The 16,133-nt window shown below is 51.9% G+C and overlaps 1 protein-coding gene across 2 annotated transcripts in view; it reads left to right on the forward strand.

Annotated features, from left to right (window-relative positions):
* Nucleotides 1-813: 813 nt before the first annotated feature.
* GRIK5 (glutamate ionotropic receptor kainate type subunit 5) overlaps nt 814-16,133 on the forward strand; it is a 32,886-nt gene continuing 17,566 nt past the window's right edge. The window contains exons 1-11 of one of the 2 annotated variants that reach the window (XM_031963252.1): nt 814-1,595; nt 7,914-8,043; nt 8,498-8,662; nt 9,146-9,243; nt 9,327-9,492; nt 9,700-9,878; nt 12,852-12,905; nt 13,205-13,366; nt 14,458-14,610; nt 15,535-15,639; nt 15,818-15,925. In XM_031963252.1, coding sequence (XP_031819112.1) covers nt 7,965-8,043; nt 8,498-8,662; nt 9,146-9,243; nt 9,327-9,492; nt 9,700-9,878; nt 12,852-12,905; nt 13,205-13,366; nt 14,458-14,610; nt 15,535-15,639; nt 15,818-15,925 — 1,269 coding nt within the window. In that variant the 5' untranslated portion in view covers nt 814-1,595; nt 7,914-7,964. Of the gene's footprint in view, nt 1,596-7,913; nt 8,044-8,497; nt 8,663-9,145; nt 9,244-9,326; nt 9,493-9,699; nt 9,879-12,851; nt 12,906-13,204; nt 13,367-14,457; nt 14,611-15,534; nt 15,640-15,817; nt 15,926-16,133 lie in introns of those variants that run through there. The other variant, XM_031963253.1, reaches the window with a different exon arrangement.

Consider the following 16,133-nt stretch of genomic DNA (forward strand, 5'->3'; position numbering starts at 1 on the left):
GCCCGTCTCTGGGTCTCTCTCTCCTCCTCTGGGCCCCCTCTCCTCCCTCCCTGGCTGCCCCGGGGTCTCTGGGGGTCTCTGGGGGGATGTTGGGGAGGGCACAGGAGGAGAGGCTGCCTGGGGTGGTCCCTGATGCCCAGTGCAGCTCCATCCCCCTCATTGGTATTCTCCTCTCGCCCCCCCACCGGGCGGCCAACCAATAGCAGCCTCTCCCTCCCCCTCCCCTACTCTTCTCCCTCCCCTTGCCTCTCTCCCTCCCTTCCCCTCCCTCCGCTTTGCCTCCATCCTCCTCCCTCTTCTCCTCTTTTCCCCTCCTCCCCCCAGCGCCAGCCATCGAGGGAGGACGCGGACTCAGAGAAGGGGAGAAGGGAAGCAAAGCGGCAGCTGGAGAGGGAGAGGGGTGGCCTGAGGCAGGGCCCCGTGGAGGCCGGTGGCTCGGCGCTGAGGGGGAGCCGGGAAGGGGCGCCAGGAGGCCAGCCGAGTAGGGACTCGGGACCGCTCCATCCTTCCTTCTCCCACTCTTCCTCCCCATCCCTCCTCACTGTTCTCCCCTTCCTTCCCTCCCACCTCCTCCTCCTCCTCCTCCTCCCCCTTTTCCTCCTCCTCCTCCTCCTCTTCCTCCTCCTCCTCCTCCCTTCCCCCGCCTCCTCTGGGCTCACTCTACCCCTCTGTTCCCTCCCCATCTTCCCCTCTTCTCCGGCCCCCTTCCTCCTCTCTCGCCTCTCCAATTCCCCATCCCTTCTCCTCCTCCATCCTTTCTTCTTGCCCTCACTTGCCCATCTCCCTCTTCTTTCCTATTCCTCTCTCTCCCATCCTCTCCTCCCCCATTTTCCCAGCCTCTCTCCGGCCCCTCTTTCCCCATCACCCACTTTCCTCCCTGGAGCCCCATCCCCCACCCCCGTGCCCCCAGCCTCTTTTATCTCCCGCTCTCCCTGCACTACGAGATTCCGAATCCCCCCATTCTCTGAGCCTCCTTTCTCTCCCCATCCTTCCCATCATCCACTCTCCCCATCTCTCCCACTGTCTTTTACACCCCCTATTTCCCTCTCTTCCATCCTCCCTCTTCCTTACCCCTGGGCCTGATGCTCCCTTGGTCAGGCCTGAAGACTTGAATCCCTAGTCTCCGTTCCTCTGCTGCCCCAGGGGAGGGGCAAGGCCTGGGGGGGAGGGGGAAGAACGGGGTAACCCCCTCCCTCTGCCGGCCCCTCCCCTCCCCCACCCCCTCACCCCATGGCCACGGGCTACATCTCGGCCCCTTCCTCACCCCCAGCAGCCCCCCCAGGCCGACCCGGCTGAGGGGAGGGGGCCGGGGGTGGGGAGCCCCATTTGGGCCAGCTCTCTCCCTCCCTCCCTCCATTACTCCTTCCCTTCTTCTCCTCCATTTTCTCCTTGCATTCCCCCTTCTCCTCTCCCCTCTCAGGCCTGCCCGCCAGCCCTCCCTCTCTCCCTCGCCCCTTCCACCTGGCTCCTCACCTCCAGCAGCTGGGGACCAGAAGACTCTCCCCTTGCTCCCATCTCAGTGTCCCTCCCCACCCCCACCCCTCTCGGCCCCTGAGCCGGCAAGAGAGCCCCAGCCGTCTGGCCCACCAGGATCCGTGAGTGTCTGCCCGTGGGTACGGGGGGGGGGGTGAGGTGGGGGGAGTGGGGGCGGGGTGGGGGAGTGGGGCTGGGCGCAGCCAAGCTGGCAGAGGGGGGATGGGGGCTGCTCCTGGGAGCAGGGTGGATTTGCCCACAGTCTCCAAGGCCCCTGGCAACGCGCCCTCACTGACTGCTCCCCCCAGGGAACACAGGCTGGGGCCAGGGGCTGGCGGGGAGGGGTCTTTCATGCTGCCGCCCCCTCATTTCTCCCGATCACTTTTGGGGTGCTCCCAGTATCTGCTTCTTCTCTATTTCCCCTTTCCCCCAGTGCTCCGGCCTCTCCCACCCTTTGGGACATATTATTGACTTTTCATTTGTCTTTCAGCCTCTCTCTTTGAATGTGGATTATCTCTTGTCTGGCCGGCTCTGTGTCCCCGTCTTTATGACCTAGCCTCTATTTTGTTGGGGGGGTTTTCGCTCTCATTCTCAGTCTCTGCCTCTATTTCCCTGGTGTCTTTCAGGCTGTGTCTGGCTATCTCCTTCTCCAGTCTCTCTCCGTCTGTTTTGCTGTTTCTCTTCTTCTCTTTTCCCCATCTAACGATCTCTCTGTATTGGTCCTTGGTCTCTTTGTATCTCTCTAGGTCTCTTGGCTTTGGTCTTTCTGGGTCTCCCCGTTTCAAGCTTTCTATGACCCCGTCTTTTTCTTTTCTGGTTTCCTCTCTATTTCTCCGGCTCTAGCTCTCCGATCTAGGCTTGATCCAGACTCTTGTTTCTCTGTCTCTGTCTCTGTCGATTTCTTTCGGAAGCCATCTGTTTTCCTTAACTTTCCTAGCTCATCTTTCTGTTCTCTGTCCCAACTCTATCTTGGCCAGTCTCTTCATCACCTTTTCCTCTCACTCTGCATGTCAGGCTCTCTCTTTGTCTCTCATAGTCTCATGCCATCTCTGTCACTGTTCCTTCTTGCTCTATATTTTCCCATCTGTCTCATTCTACTCCTTTTTATCTTATTCTCTCTGTGTCTCTCTCTATAACCCCTCTGTATGTCCTGTCTCTGTCTCCATTTATCTCTTTTATTTCTTTCCATTTAACTTTTAAACCTCTCATTCCTCTCCTCTCTCCTTCCCTCACTCCTCCTGATTCCTTCATTCTCTCTTTCCCTTCCTCTGTGTGTCTCTGCTTGTCTCCATGTCTGCTCTATTTCACTGTCTTTCACCTGTATCTACTCCATTTATTTCTGTATCTCTCCCCCCTGTGCTTTGGTTCTGGACTTTGTCACTCTGTTTCTCTGCACCCCTTCCTCTATGTCCGTGCCTCTGGCCCCCTTTTTGTGTCTCTGGCTCTTATTCTCACTTTCTCTGTTTCTCTTCCTGTCTTCTTGCTTTCCCTCATTCTCTGTCTCTGCTTCTCTCCCAGTTCACCATCTCTTGTTCTCTCTGGGTGTCTCTGACTCCTCCACCTCTGTCTCTCCCAGGCAGTTTGTTCTATTGCTCTGCCCCTCTTCTTTTCTCAATCCCTCTCTCCAAACACTCCAAATGGGTGTCTCTGTCTCCTTCTTCCTCTGTGTCTCCTTTCCTCCATGACTGTCAGTCCCTGTATTGATGACTCCTCCCTGTTCCATCTGTCCATCCTTTCTGTCAGATCTCATCATTCCCTGACCTCCTTTCGGACCCCACTTCATTCCGTCGCTCTCCTTTCCATCCCTTTTGCCCTTCTGCTTTCTCTTACATTCCTCCTTGTTTTTCTTCTTGTGTGTTCCTTTCTCCATGTTTCCTTCCCTGTCTCTTACTAACTTTTTGTTTTTTTCTCTGGAACCTCTTTCACCTCACTCCCCCCCCCCCCCCCCCCCCCCCAGTTTATCTGTGTTTCTTATCCTTCCTCTTCATTTGATTTATATCTGCCTGTCCTTGCTTTGGGCTGTCTGTGTCTGCCTGTTGTTTTGGATTTGACTTTATCCATCTACCTGAGTCTCTTACTCTATCCAATGAGCAGTATTTGTGTGTGCGTGTGTGTGTGTGTGTGTGTGTGTGTGTGTGTGTGCCTGTCTGTCTGTCTTTCTGCCTTTCTAGGTCTCTCTCATCTCTCTGTCTCTCTACTGTCTTCCTTTCTCTCACTTCCCACCTCTACCTCCTTCTTTCTGTCACTCTTTCTTCCCTCCCTTCTTTTCTCTCAGTCATCTGTTTCCTACGCTGCCCATCTGCTTCTGTCTTTCTCTCTCTCATCTTTACTCTGTTTCTCTCTCTTCCTCTTTGTCTCTCTCCTCTCCGTCTCTCTCCTCTATTTCTCTCTAAATGTCTCTCAGTTCCTGTTTCTATCTCCATCCCTGTCTCTGTGTGCTTCTCTCACTCAATGTTCTCCTCTCCCTGTCTTCCTTTACAATATACTTTTACCTTCCTACCTTTCTTTCTCACTGGTTCCTATCTTCGCATAACTCAGGCTTCCCTTTCTCACCCAAGTGACCTCTGCTTTCCTCTTGGTCTTCCATCTTCAGGGACCCTTAAACCAGCCAGTCATTTATAACCCGACCCAGATTTATAAAACATAAATTCGCAGAGCTCAAAGAGCCAGCCCTGAGTCAATCTAGGTTTTTTTTTTTTAAGACACACGGTGAAACTGAGGCCCAGAGAGGAAAAGGTCACATAGTACGTCAGAGTTGGGACTAGACTTATGACAGTCCGAGTCCCAGTCTGGGAGTAGTCACCACAGGAGCTGTCCAAGGTTTCTTTCATGATGTCTCCCCAGCCCTCCCCATCCCAGTCTCCTCAGGTTACCTACAGCTTCTCAAGGTCCTGGTAGTGAAATACCTTGGAGGCAAGAGCCCTGTGAAAGTCTGGTAAAGATCCTTCTAAAAATAGAAATGATAAGTAATAGTAACGTGTTATGCAGCACTTTATTGTTTACAAAGCATTTCTATCCATTATTTCATTTGATAATTTCCTCTGTCTGGACCTCAGTTTCTCCATCTATATATAAGGGGATTGGTGCAGATAATCTTTAAGGAACTTCTTGCTTAGACCTTTTCTGTTCTAAGGTCTCTCCCAATCCTGAGAGTCTATGTTTTAAAGTTCCTCCCAGTCCTGATAGTCCATGTTCTAAGGTTCCTTCAGCCTCTGAAGTGGTATGATCTATGTTCTTGGGTCCCTACAAGTTCTGACATTCTATGTTCTAAGGTTCCTACAGCCTCTGAAGTGGTATAATCTGTATTCTTGGGTACCTCTCAGTCCTGACAGTTCGTTTTATGATTTATGGTCCTTTCCATTTCAGACACTTATGTTGTAAGGTTCACCCTCAGCTTTTGTTCCCCAGTCCCTCCTGGCAATGATCTTCAGTTTAGTGTGTCCTTTCCATGCATGACATTGTATATTCTAACATCTCCCGCTCAAATATTCTCTTCCATCTTTGCTATTCCGCTCTTCAGGTCTGACAGTCTTTATATATATTAAAGTTCCCATGGTCTCTGAAATTTTGTTCTGGATTCTTAAATTCCCTCCAGGTAGAACATTCAGTGGTCTGTATTCTAAGACCTTTCCTGTCTCAGACATTTTATATTCTATGGTCCAACTCTAGCTCTGATAGTTTCTGTCCCAAAATCTATCTTTTCCAGGCCTGACATCTTGTACTCTAAAGTGCCTCTCTGCTCTTACCTTACATGTTCTAAGATCTGACATTCCTTGTTCCAGGGTCCCTTCCAGCTCTGACATTCCCTGTCCTAAGAGCTTTTCCAGTTCTGACATCCCATTTTCTTTTCTTTTCTAAACAGAAAGATTGTATCATTTTAAATTTTAAAAATTTATTTATTTTAATATTTTTCTTTTTAAAATTTGAGTTCTAAATTATTTCTCTGCCTCCATCTCCTTCCCTACTCACTGAGAAAGAAACATATGAAAGCATTCAAAATACTTCCAAGTAGCCATATTTTTTTTAAAAGGAAGGAAAATAAAGTGAGAAAATTGTACTTCCACTTGTACTTAGAGTTCATCCATTTCTTCTCTGGAGATGAATAGCATTCCATGTTCTCAGGTCTGCTTTCCTTGTCCTAAGATCCATTCCAGCTGTGTCATTCTATGTTCTAAGGTTTCTCCTATCTTTTGCATTCTCTTCCCTATGGCCTAAAAGCTCCTCAAATCCCAATTCTAAAATTCTCTGAGTTATAGGTTTGGCAGGAGAGGGGTGGGAGAGAAATTCAGGTCATCCAGGCTCTCCCATCAAAAATCCTCTATCCTCCTTCTGTTGACCTAAGCCTAGGGTTGGATTAGTTGATGAAACTCTTTCCCACCAAATTGTGTTGGGGTTATAGGAACCTCACTCTGGCACTACAGTTGAGATGAAGCAGTAATCTGCCAGAATTCATCCACAGGTCGAATGGGATGGTGAGGGGACTGGAGATCATGGAGTAAATGATGGGAAGAAAGTCAATGGTACCATGATAGTTGCCGTCGATTATGTGGAGCTTGGTTTTCAGGGAATGAATTAATCCAGTTCTTATTGGACAGAACAAAGAGCAAGGGATGGGATATATAGACGGGCAGCTTTTGGCTCGGCACAAGGTAAAATGTTGTCACTATGAGCCCTGTCCTCCAGTGGAATGGTCTGAAATAGAATGATGTAGAGAGTGGTGAGGTCCCTGTCACTGAAGGTCACTGGGATAATACATTTAGAGTTAAAAGACTTTAGAAGGACATTTGGTCATTACCCCTTATTTTACAGATGGGGAAACTGAGGTCCTGAGAGTTTAAGGGTCTTGCCCTTGTCACACTGTGTAACAGTGTGTAAGGTGTAAGGGGCAGAGCCCCGGATTTGGACTCTGGCATTCAAGTAGAGGCTGCCATGTTGTAAAGAGTTCTTGTTGTCTAGCGTGGATTGGGACTCAGTGCCTTCCAGACTTGAGTCTGTTTCTATGAATGGCTCAAAGTTCCCTCTTCTCTGGGGGAATTTATCTTTCCTAAGTTTCAGTATCTTTCTGATTGGAAGGAATAGGGGAAGACTGAATGTAAGGTGTGGGGACAGAACGGTGATGGGCTGAATGATAGTGATCACTCACTGTCTCCCTGACTCACCATGTGAATCCCTTGGGGGCTTTCGACTAAATGGTCTCCAAGGTCTCTTCTTGATTTGAGAGCCTGCTATTCTGATCCTGGTTTCCCATCTCCCCCTAGAACACCAGAACAGTAGTCAAGTAAATCACTTTTGAAAGGTTGCCAACCCCTCTGCCTTACCTCCTTCACTGTTCTCCCTTTCTCTGTCTCTTCCTCTCTTCCCTTTCTGTCTGTCCTGAATCTCTGTCTCTCTCTCCCTCTATGTTTCTCCCTGATGCCTCTGTCTCTTGTCCTGAGTCTCTGTGTCTCTTACTTTCCTCTCCATCTTTCCCTCTGGTTTCCCCCCTCATCTTTGTCACCTTTTTGTTTTCTACTTCTTATGATTCTCTCTCTATTTCTCTTCCTCCTTCCCTCCTCTCTCTCTCTCTCTCTCTCTCTCTCTCTCTCTCTCTCTCTCTCTCTCCAACCCCCTGGGATTGTGGGAAAGCTGGACGTCAGGGGAGGGGAGGTGGCAGGGATCTGGGCTGGGATATCGTTGCCTGGTGACCGCTGCATCCTCTCTAGCCGCCTCCTGTTGCCTGGTGACAGGTGCCTGCCCAGAGATAGGGGCGGGGGTTGCTTCCTGGCCCTGATTCTGATTCCGGGGTGGGGAATAGCCTCTTTCTGATCCTGTCACCCAGGGCCCTGATCTTCTGGGACTCTGAGCTCCCCCAAACTTGAGGCAGTCTCCCTGGGCTGTGAGGTCCTCCTCCGCTGGCGCCTTCTGCAGCTCTTCCCTCACCCCAGTCCCTTTGGAGCGGCTTTACTTCCCCCAAAGTGACCCTGGGCTGAAAGCTCTCTCCGCCTCCAGTCTAGCTCTTGGGCTGGGAGCTCTTCTCCAACGTTCCGCTCCTCCCTAGATCTCGCCAGGGTCCCTTCTCCAGCAGGGCCCCCCACCTTGGCCCCCCCACAAGCTCCCTCCTCCAGCGATGGAAGCTCTTCTCACCTCCCCAGCAGTGCTCTCAGGCTGCGAGCTTCCTTCTAACAACGCGCCTTGGAGGCCTGTCTCCCCCTCCCCCAGCAAAGTCCCAGGACTGTGAACTGTCTGCGGCAGTGCTCCAGTTAGGGAGCTTCCCCCGAGTAGTGCCCCAGGCCTGTGTGCTCCCCGCCCCCAAATATGCTTCTGGAGCCCCCTCCCCAATAGCCCCAAAGCTGAGGACTTTCCCCTGTGGGATCGTCCCTCTGCAGGGCCCTCCAGGACTTCCTCCCCCTGTTCCCCGGGGCTCTCGGCCCTGGAGACCTGGGAATGGGCTTTGCTTTCAGGTGGTACGTGGGGGCCTCGGGCAGCAGCTTCTCCATGAGGAGGGGAGGAAGATGCCGGCGGAGCTGCTGCTGCTGCTGATTGTTGCCTTTGCCCACCCCAGCCATCAGGTGTTGTCCTCTCTGCGCATGGGTGAGGCCTCCCCCAGCCCTCTCCCCTCCCAGAGACCCCGGGCTCTCTCCACTCAGGCCCCTGCCTCCTCACTCCCTGCCCTGCCCTCTCCAGATCCGGGCATTCGGGGGTCCGGTCCCTTGCCTTTGAGTGATCCCGTTACTCTCGATAAGCTCCTGCTTCCTCAGGCACCCAGCGTCCTGACTCCTGACAACACCCAGCTGGGACCTCCAGGGACTCAGGAACCCGGACCTCCCGGGCCTTGGGCTCAGTGTCCCCAGGATTCCTTCTCCCAGCCCTGACCACAGAGACCTCCCTCCCCCAGAGCCCCGGAGGCCCTAACCCACCAGCTCTCGGTCCTAAGGGATCCAGGAGTCCTCGCCCCCACTCCCTGCCCCTACAGGGACTTAGACACCCCGAGCCCCGAGGGCCGCCTCCCCGGGGCCTCTGGTCTCCCAGCCTCTTGTCCCCACAGCCGCCATCCTGGACGACCAGACCGTGTGTGGCCGAGGAGAACGCCTGGCCCTGGCCCTTGCCCGAGAACAGATCAACGGGATCATCGAAGTCCCGGCCAAGGCCCGCGTGGAGGTGGACATCTTCGAGCTCCAGAGAGACAGCCAGTACGAGACTACGGACACCAGTGAGCGGGGTCAAGGCTGGGCCTGGGGCGGGGGGACCGAGGGCTTCCCCCAACCGCAGAGGGAGCAAGGCAGGGCCCCAGGCCTGCTTTCTCTCTGGTCCCCAGACTTCCCGAGTCTTCCCTTCCTTTCTCTGCCTCTCAGGCTTTCTCTTCCTCAACTCTTGCCACCGGGTCCCCTTTTGACCAGTTATTCATTAAAAATGCAGATTAAATTGAGGGGGAGAGGGGACTCCTCAGTCCCAGGGCTGAAGGGACACCCCAAGGAACCATCCGTGGGCCCCAGTGGGTCTGAAAGGCCCCAGCAAAAGTCAGAACTTGAGAGTCAACACTTCACTTGGGTACCATCCATGACAGTTTCTTTGTCGGTGGCCCCCCCGGGGGGGGGTCCCAGAAAAGGCAAAGGGAGGGCCAAGGCTCATTTGAAGTGGGGAGGGGGCAGGGTTTGGGGCCTGTGCCTGATGGGAGCTTCTTTACCCTCTCAAGTGTGCCAGATCCTGCCCAAGGGGGTCGTGTCGGTGCTGGGACCCTCCTCCAGTCCGGCATCGGCTTCCATCGTCAGCCACATCTGCGGGGAGAAGGAGGTGAGGGGCAGAGGGGCGGCTGGAGGAAAGGGGCACAGGGCCGAGGAGGGAGGGTACAGACCGTTCTCTGTCCCCTTCTCCAGATCCCCCACATTAAGGTGGGCCCAGAGGAGACCCCCCGACTCCAGTACCTGCGGTTTGCTTCTGTCAGTCTCTACCCCAGCAACGAGGACGTCAGTCTGGCCGTCTCCCGAATCCTCAAATCCTTCAACTATCCCTCAGCCAGCCTCATCTGTGCCAAGGCGGAGTGTGAGGGAGGGGACCCAGCAGCGCCCTCCTCCTCCCCTTCTGAAGGGCCCAGAGGGCCCACTCCCCTTGGGCTTCTTCAGTCTCTCCATCAGGGAGAGCTCAGTCCCCCTTCCTCTCCCCAAGAACCCAGCCTTCCCTCCGGCCCCCTCAGGGTCTGGGCCAGTCTCCAGGAGGCCTGAGCCCAGACCCCATCACTTTCTCCCCTAGGCCTGCTGAGACTGGAGGAGCTGGTCCGAGGCTTCCTGATCTCCAAGGAGACTCTGTCAGTCCGGATGCTTGATGAAAGCCGGGACCCCACACCTCTGCTCAAGGAAATCCGGGACGACAAGGTCTCCACCATCATCATCGATGCCAACGCTTCCATCTCTCACCTCATCCTCAAGAAGGTCGGTGGCCCCTCTCCTGTGAATTTCCACTTTCTCCCCTTGGCCCCGGACTTTGGGGCTCACCCAGGAGCCGCTACCCCAAAAAAGGCCGGATGGAGAGCTCAGGGGAGCCGGCTTCTGCTCCTGGCTCAGACGCTGGTCTAGCCGCTCTCCTTGCCGAGGATCATTTCCGTCACCCGGGTTACCGGGAAAAATGGCACACTGGCCCCGTCCCCCCGGGGCTGACGTGAACATGAAATGACGGACATGAAAGATGGCAGAAAAAAGTAGCTTGGGACCCGACTGAGTCACAGACGGAGGGGAGGTGGAAGGAAAGAGAGAGGGGCAGGGAGAGGGATGGGGACTCTTGGGGTATTGGAGAACAGAAGGAAGCACACAGGGATGGAGAAGGGGAGATGGCCGTGTTTCCAAGGGAGGAAAGGGGGAGTCCAGAAATGACTGACCAGGGCTCTTCAGTTCAATTCAATTCCTGGTCATGCTCTAGGGTGTTCTGTAAGAGGGCGGTTGGGGCGCACCCAGAAAAGGAAGCGGGGATCAGTCAGGGTGGTTTCATGAGAAACTGGCCACACCAGAGCCAGCTGGACACGATGGAGAGACTTGAGCCAGCTGATGGCAGAGGCAGCTAGATGGTGCTAGACAGAGCAGTGTGCCGGATGTAGAATCAGGAAGACCCGAGTTCAAATTCTATCTCAAAAGCGTGTAGCTGTATGACGATGGGCAAGTCTCTCAGCCTCAGTTTTCTCATCTGTAAAACGGATGATAATAAGAGCATAGGGTTATTGTGAGGATTCAATGACCTCATGTGTGTAAAGGGCTTTGCCCACCCCAATGCTTATTGTAAAAGGTGGCTAGTTGTCCTTATGACAATTGATTTAGTGAAGATAAGGAGCAAGACAAAAAAACAGAGGGTCAGAGAGAGATAATAGGATTTAGAACTTGCTGAAAGACAATTTAGAGATCACTGTCAGCTTGAAGGGAGATTTCTAATGAAGGCACTACTAAAGATCTGTGTTCAACACTGCGCTATTTAGCATTTTTTAAATCCATTAATATTCTGAATTCATGGTTTGCATCCTCATCCAATTTGCAGAAGACTCAAAACTAGTAGGGAATGGGATCCAAAAAGATTTAGACAGAATACTGAGTTTAATTGAATAAATTTTTATATAATAAAGATAATAAGAATAGTAATAAGAAAAATAGCTAATATTCATATAGCATATTGAAAATAATATCTTATTTAATTCTCACAAGAAGTCTGGGGAGGTAGGAGGGCATATTATCTCCATTTTACAAATGAATAAACTGAGGCAGATTGAGGTTGTGACATGCCCAGATTCACAATCTAACTTGGGTCTTCAAACTCCAAGTCCAACATTCAAGGACAAACTGTGACTAGATAAATCTGTCATTCAGGGATTTTAGCATCCAAAAAACCAAATGAAAGTGTCAGAAGTTCTCAGTTCTGGGTACCAGGTTCTAGGAAAGACTTTGACAGACTGAAGGATTGGGATAGTGAAAGCCATCTAGACCTGAGGTACCAAACACAGCTCCCACAGCAGCATTTGCACCTCTAGCTCAAAGCAGATTAAAATGTAACTGGGAAACATTTAACAAAATAAATAAAAATACAAGAGAACAAAGAAGAGTTAACAGGTTGGATTTCTAAGTCAATATGCAGCCTGGAGGGATCCTTATAGAGGACTCTCGGTTTCTATTTGTATTTAACCCAGCACTTTCTGACTCTTTAGAGAAGTGAAAGCTGAGATGGGGAGGGGTCTGCACACTCATTACCTGGGCCATTGTGTAGAAGAGGTAATATAGACTTCCTGCCCTTGGCCCCAGGGGAGAGAGCTGAAAACTGTGGGTGGAGATTGCTGGGATTGATTTGGGCTGGACTGGAGAAAACGTTTCCTAACCATAAGAAGTGGCCTGAAGGGGAATTGGCCGCCCCAGGTGGTGCATTCCCAGTCCCCAGAGGTCAGCCAGCAGAAGCTGAATGATTACTTAATGGAAATTGAGAGAATTCTTGGTTTGGAGCAGGTTAGGCTGGGTGGCCTTAGAGGTCCTGCTGAACCTGAGATGTTGTGATTCTGTAGAGGGACGGAAAGGGGAAGACGGATGGAGAAGGAGGGAACAAGGAGATGTTGAGAGACTGAGGAGAAAAGAGAAGGAGAGCTCTGGAGACGGGGGAAATGAGGAATAGAGACTAGGGATTGAGGGATAGAAGGGAGACAGAGCTAGGGTGGGAAAAGACAGTGGAGGAGAAGAAACAGAGAGAAGGGAAGATTGAATGACAAAGAGAAGGTCAAGACACAGAGAGGAAGACTAAAGGAAAAGAGGGGAAATAGAAAGAGGGCAAGAAAAGCAGGGAAACAGTAAGAGGCACCAAGGAAAGGAACTGAGGTGCAGAGGGGAACAAAGAAGGAAAAAGGAAAGACGTAAAAGAGAAGGCTGAGGGACAGAGAGGAGTAGTGAGGGAGACGGTGGGACACACGGACAGGGAGGGGGATAGGCGGCTTCCCAAAGGGTAGAGCATTTCAGAAATGGGGAGCAGGTGCAAATGCAAGTGCTGATCAAGGTTTTCTGGGTGGTCTTTGGGAGCCTCTAGAGTCCAGGCTCTGAATCTTGATCCTTGAAATCCCTCTTGCCCGTCCTAACTCTCGGAGGGGGCTCGGAGGGGAGCTTTCCAGCTGGCCCCACAGGCCCCCACCCTGTCCCTGTGCCAGCCTGCCTTCTGTGTGTCTCAGCCCCTAAACCTGCGCCTGGGATCCCATCTGCCATCTCTCTAATTTGGGGTCCCTCAGATTTTGCCCTTGGTTTTAACTGTCTGTGTGCCTGGGCCTGGGCCTCTCTTGGTCCCCGTTTGGTCTTTTTCTTCCTCTTTTCTATCTCCATCCCTTGGGTGTCTCCATTTGTATGTCTCTGTCTCGGTCTCTGTCTTCCTCGCCCCACGGTTTCTTCTCCCTCCAGGCCTCAGAGTTGGGGATGACCTCAGCGTTTTATAAATACATCCTCACAACCATGGTGAGTCCCCCTTCTGCCCCTGCCTTTGCCCACTAGTAATTGCCCCCCCGCCCTTCGGCTTCTTCCCTCTCTTCCAAAGCTGGAGCTCTCGCTCCCTGTCTTAGATTTGGAGGCTCCTTCTCTTTCCTAGGATTTCAAACTCCCTTTTCTTGGGGCCTGAGCCTCCCTCTCACTCTCCACGGTCCCGAGCTCCCCTTTCTGTCCCCAGGCCTCGGGTCTCCCTCTCTGAGCCTTGCCTCTCCCCTCTCAGGCTCTGACCTTTCCCTGGCTGGGGCCTGATCCCTCCTCCCTGCCCCTAGGATTTCCCCATCCTTCACCTGGACGGCATTGTGGAGGACTCATCCAACATCCTGGGCTTCTCCATGTTCAACACATCCCATCCCTTCTACCTGGAGTTTGTTCGGAGCCTCAACATGTCCTGGAGGGAGAACTGTGAGGCTAGCATGTATCCTGGTCCAGCGGTGAGCCTCCTGTCTGTGCTGCTTCTCACGCATACACACAATCACACACGAGACACAGGCAGAAACATGCAGGGGCATCCATCCCCGACCTTTTTGTCTCTGTTATTGTCTGTCTCCCGCCTTTCTTTTTTTCTCTGTCTGGTTTTTTTTTTTCTGTCTCCCTCTCTGTCTATTTTTTCTTTGTCTCTCTGCCTCTGTCTCTTTCTAACTCTGTCTCTCTCTCTGTCTCTCCGTCTCTCTCTCTCTCTCTCTCTCTCTCTCTCTCTCTCTCTCTCTCTCTCACACACACACACAATTCCTGAGAACCCAGTCTCATAAAATGCATGCATCCAAAGGAGATTTTGTGTGTGTGTGTGTGTGTGTGTGTGTGTACACACACATATATATACAGACACATCCCAAGAAACAGAAATAACTCTGCCCTCGCCTTCATTCCATGGAACAGCTGATCTGAAAGACCTGAGAAAAGAAAAACAGAAATACAGAGATGGAATAGCTATTATAAGGAGTTTCCTTTCCTTTCCTTTCCTTTTTCCGGGGGAGGGGAGGAAGAGGTGTAAGGGAGAGAACATAATTTGTTAAATGAACAAAAAATACATTTTAATTTCAAAAAGATGGAGGCAGAAAGAAAGAGACCAGGATATGAAGCCAAACAGTTGAACAAATAGAACCACCATAAAAATAAATCGAGGCATGAGACATGGGGATGGAGAGAAGAGACAGAGATAGAGGGAGAACAGGATTGATGGATACGGGAATGCAGGAATAGAGGCAGACAGAGCCTAGGAGACAGACAGATAGAAGAGGGTTGGGAAGGGAAGGCTTCAGAGTGATGGAAGCAGAAAGAGACAAAGGGGATGAGATAAGAAAAGACAAAAGAAATAAAGAGAAAAAAAGAGAGAAATAGGGAGGGAGACAGAGAGATAAGAGAGAGAGAGTGATGGAGGGAGGGAAGAAGAGATAAAGAGAAAGAGGAAAAGCACATGAAAGGGGAGGCTTTGAAGCCCTCAGGGAAGAGCAGAAGGTTGGGAGCTTAGCTTGGGCTTTGTCCTTGTTGAGCCCTCCTGTTCCATTTTCTCCCTCCCCTCCAGTTGTCTGCAGCCCTAATGTTTGATGCCGTGCATGTGGTTGTGAGTGCTGTGAGGGAGCTGAATCGAAGCCAGGAGATTGGCGTAAAACCCCTGGCTTGCACCTCCTCCAACATCTGGCCCCACGGGACCAGCCTCATGAACTACCTTCGAATGGTGAGCTGGCAGAATGGGGACTAGGATGATGTGGGCCTGGGGCTGAGCGAGGGGGGAAGCCTACTGTGTGCCCATCCCTGCTCTCCTTTCTTTCCTGGCCACAACCCCTGTGTCTTGGGCTTTCTGGGCACGACCTCTCTGTCTCTGTCCCTGGATCTCCGTATCTCATTTTCTGTTTGTCTTCATCCATATTTTTAATTCGGTCCCTCTTGGCCAGTGCCTCCCTGACACTGTCACTTCCTCCTGGACATTCCTGTTTCTGTGTCTGTGATTGTGCTTCGTCCTTTCTGTGGACCTCTGTGGCTGAGGGGTGGGGATGGAGGACCTTACTCTCCTGACATCTGCCTCCCTGGTCTAACTGCCTGCACCTTTCTGTCTCTATTGTTTTCCCCCTTTCTCTCTCCATTTCTCCGTTGGCCTCCATCTTTATCTTTCTGGGCATCTCTCTGGGCTTCCATTTCTTCTCTGCCTCACTTTCCCTCCCTGTTTCTCTATCAATCTCTCGGTCCTTTTTTTCCTTTTTTTGCTTGGATTTTCCTATCCTTCTTCTCTGTCCATTTGTCTCTGTCTGCTTCTCTCTTCACCCATCACTCCTGGCTGGTTTCTTCTCTGGATATCTCCCTCTCTCTCCCACCCCCATCGCTCTGTTTTGGTCTCTTTATGTCTTTTCCTCCTGCTTCCTTTCCACTTTCTTTGCCTCCCGACTGGTCTCTATTCCTCTGTTGGCCTCTTACTGTTTCTCGACTGTCCCCCTCTTTCTCTTTCTGCCTCTGGGCACGTTTATCTCCCCCTTCCTCTGGTCTCTGTTCCTTTGACTCTCCTGGGTATATTTCTGTCTTTCTGCTTCCATTTGTCTTCTCTGTCCTGCTCCCTCTGCTCTGCCCTCCGTGCCTGTCCCCTCCCCGACCTCCCCTCCCTGGCTAGGTAGAGTATGATGGGCTGACTGGGCGAGTTGAGTTCAACAGCAAAGGTCAACGGACCAACTATACCCTGAGGATCCTAGAGAAGTCCCGAGAGGGCCATCGGGAGGTGAGTGGGGCTGACCGCCGCGCTCCCTGAGCTGGAGTTCCTGGGAAGGAGGAGCTGAAACTGAAGCAGATATGGACCTGGGACCCAGATGCGGGGGTCCCTGAAGATTCGGGGTCGTGGGGGGATTGTGGGGGGTGGGTTTGAACACTTCGGTGTTCATCAGTTCTCCTCCTTCCAGATCGGGGTGTGGTACTCCAATCGAACTCTGGCTATGAATGCTACCACCCTGGACATCAACCTTTCCCAGACCTTAGCCAATAAGACCTTGGTGGTCACCACCATCTTGGTAAGAGGCAGAGGAAGAAGAGGGGTCTTTGACTGGGGCAAAGCAGAGCGTGGGAGAAACTGAATTTTAGATTTTTAGGAGGAACCCTGTCTATAGAACTGCAGAACTCCTTGGTATCTCCAGCCAATTACTCTATGAAGGAAACAGGTCCTGCCCCTGGGAGGCTCACCCCAGATCCTGCAGTTCTTTCCTATTGCTTCTCTGGGGT

Source organism: Sarcophilus harrisii, chromosome 3 (assembly GCF_902635505.1).
Source record: "Sarcophilus harrisii chromosome 3, mSarHar1.11, whole genome shotgun sequence".
Lineage (NCBI taxonomy): Eukaryota > Metazoa > Chordata > Mammalia > Dasyuromorphia > Dasyuridae > Sarcophilus > Sarcophilus harrisii.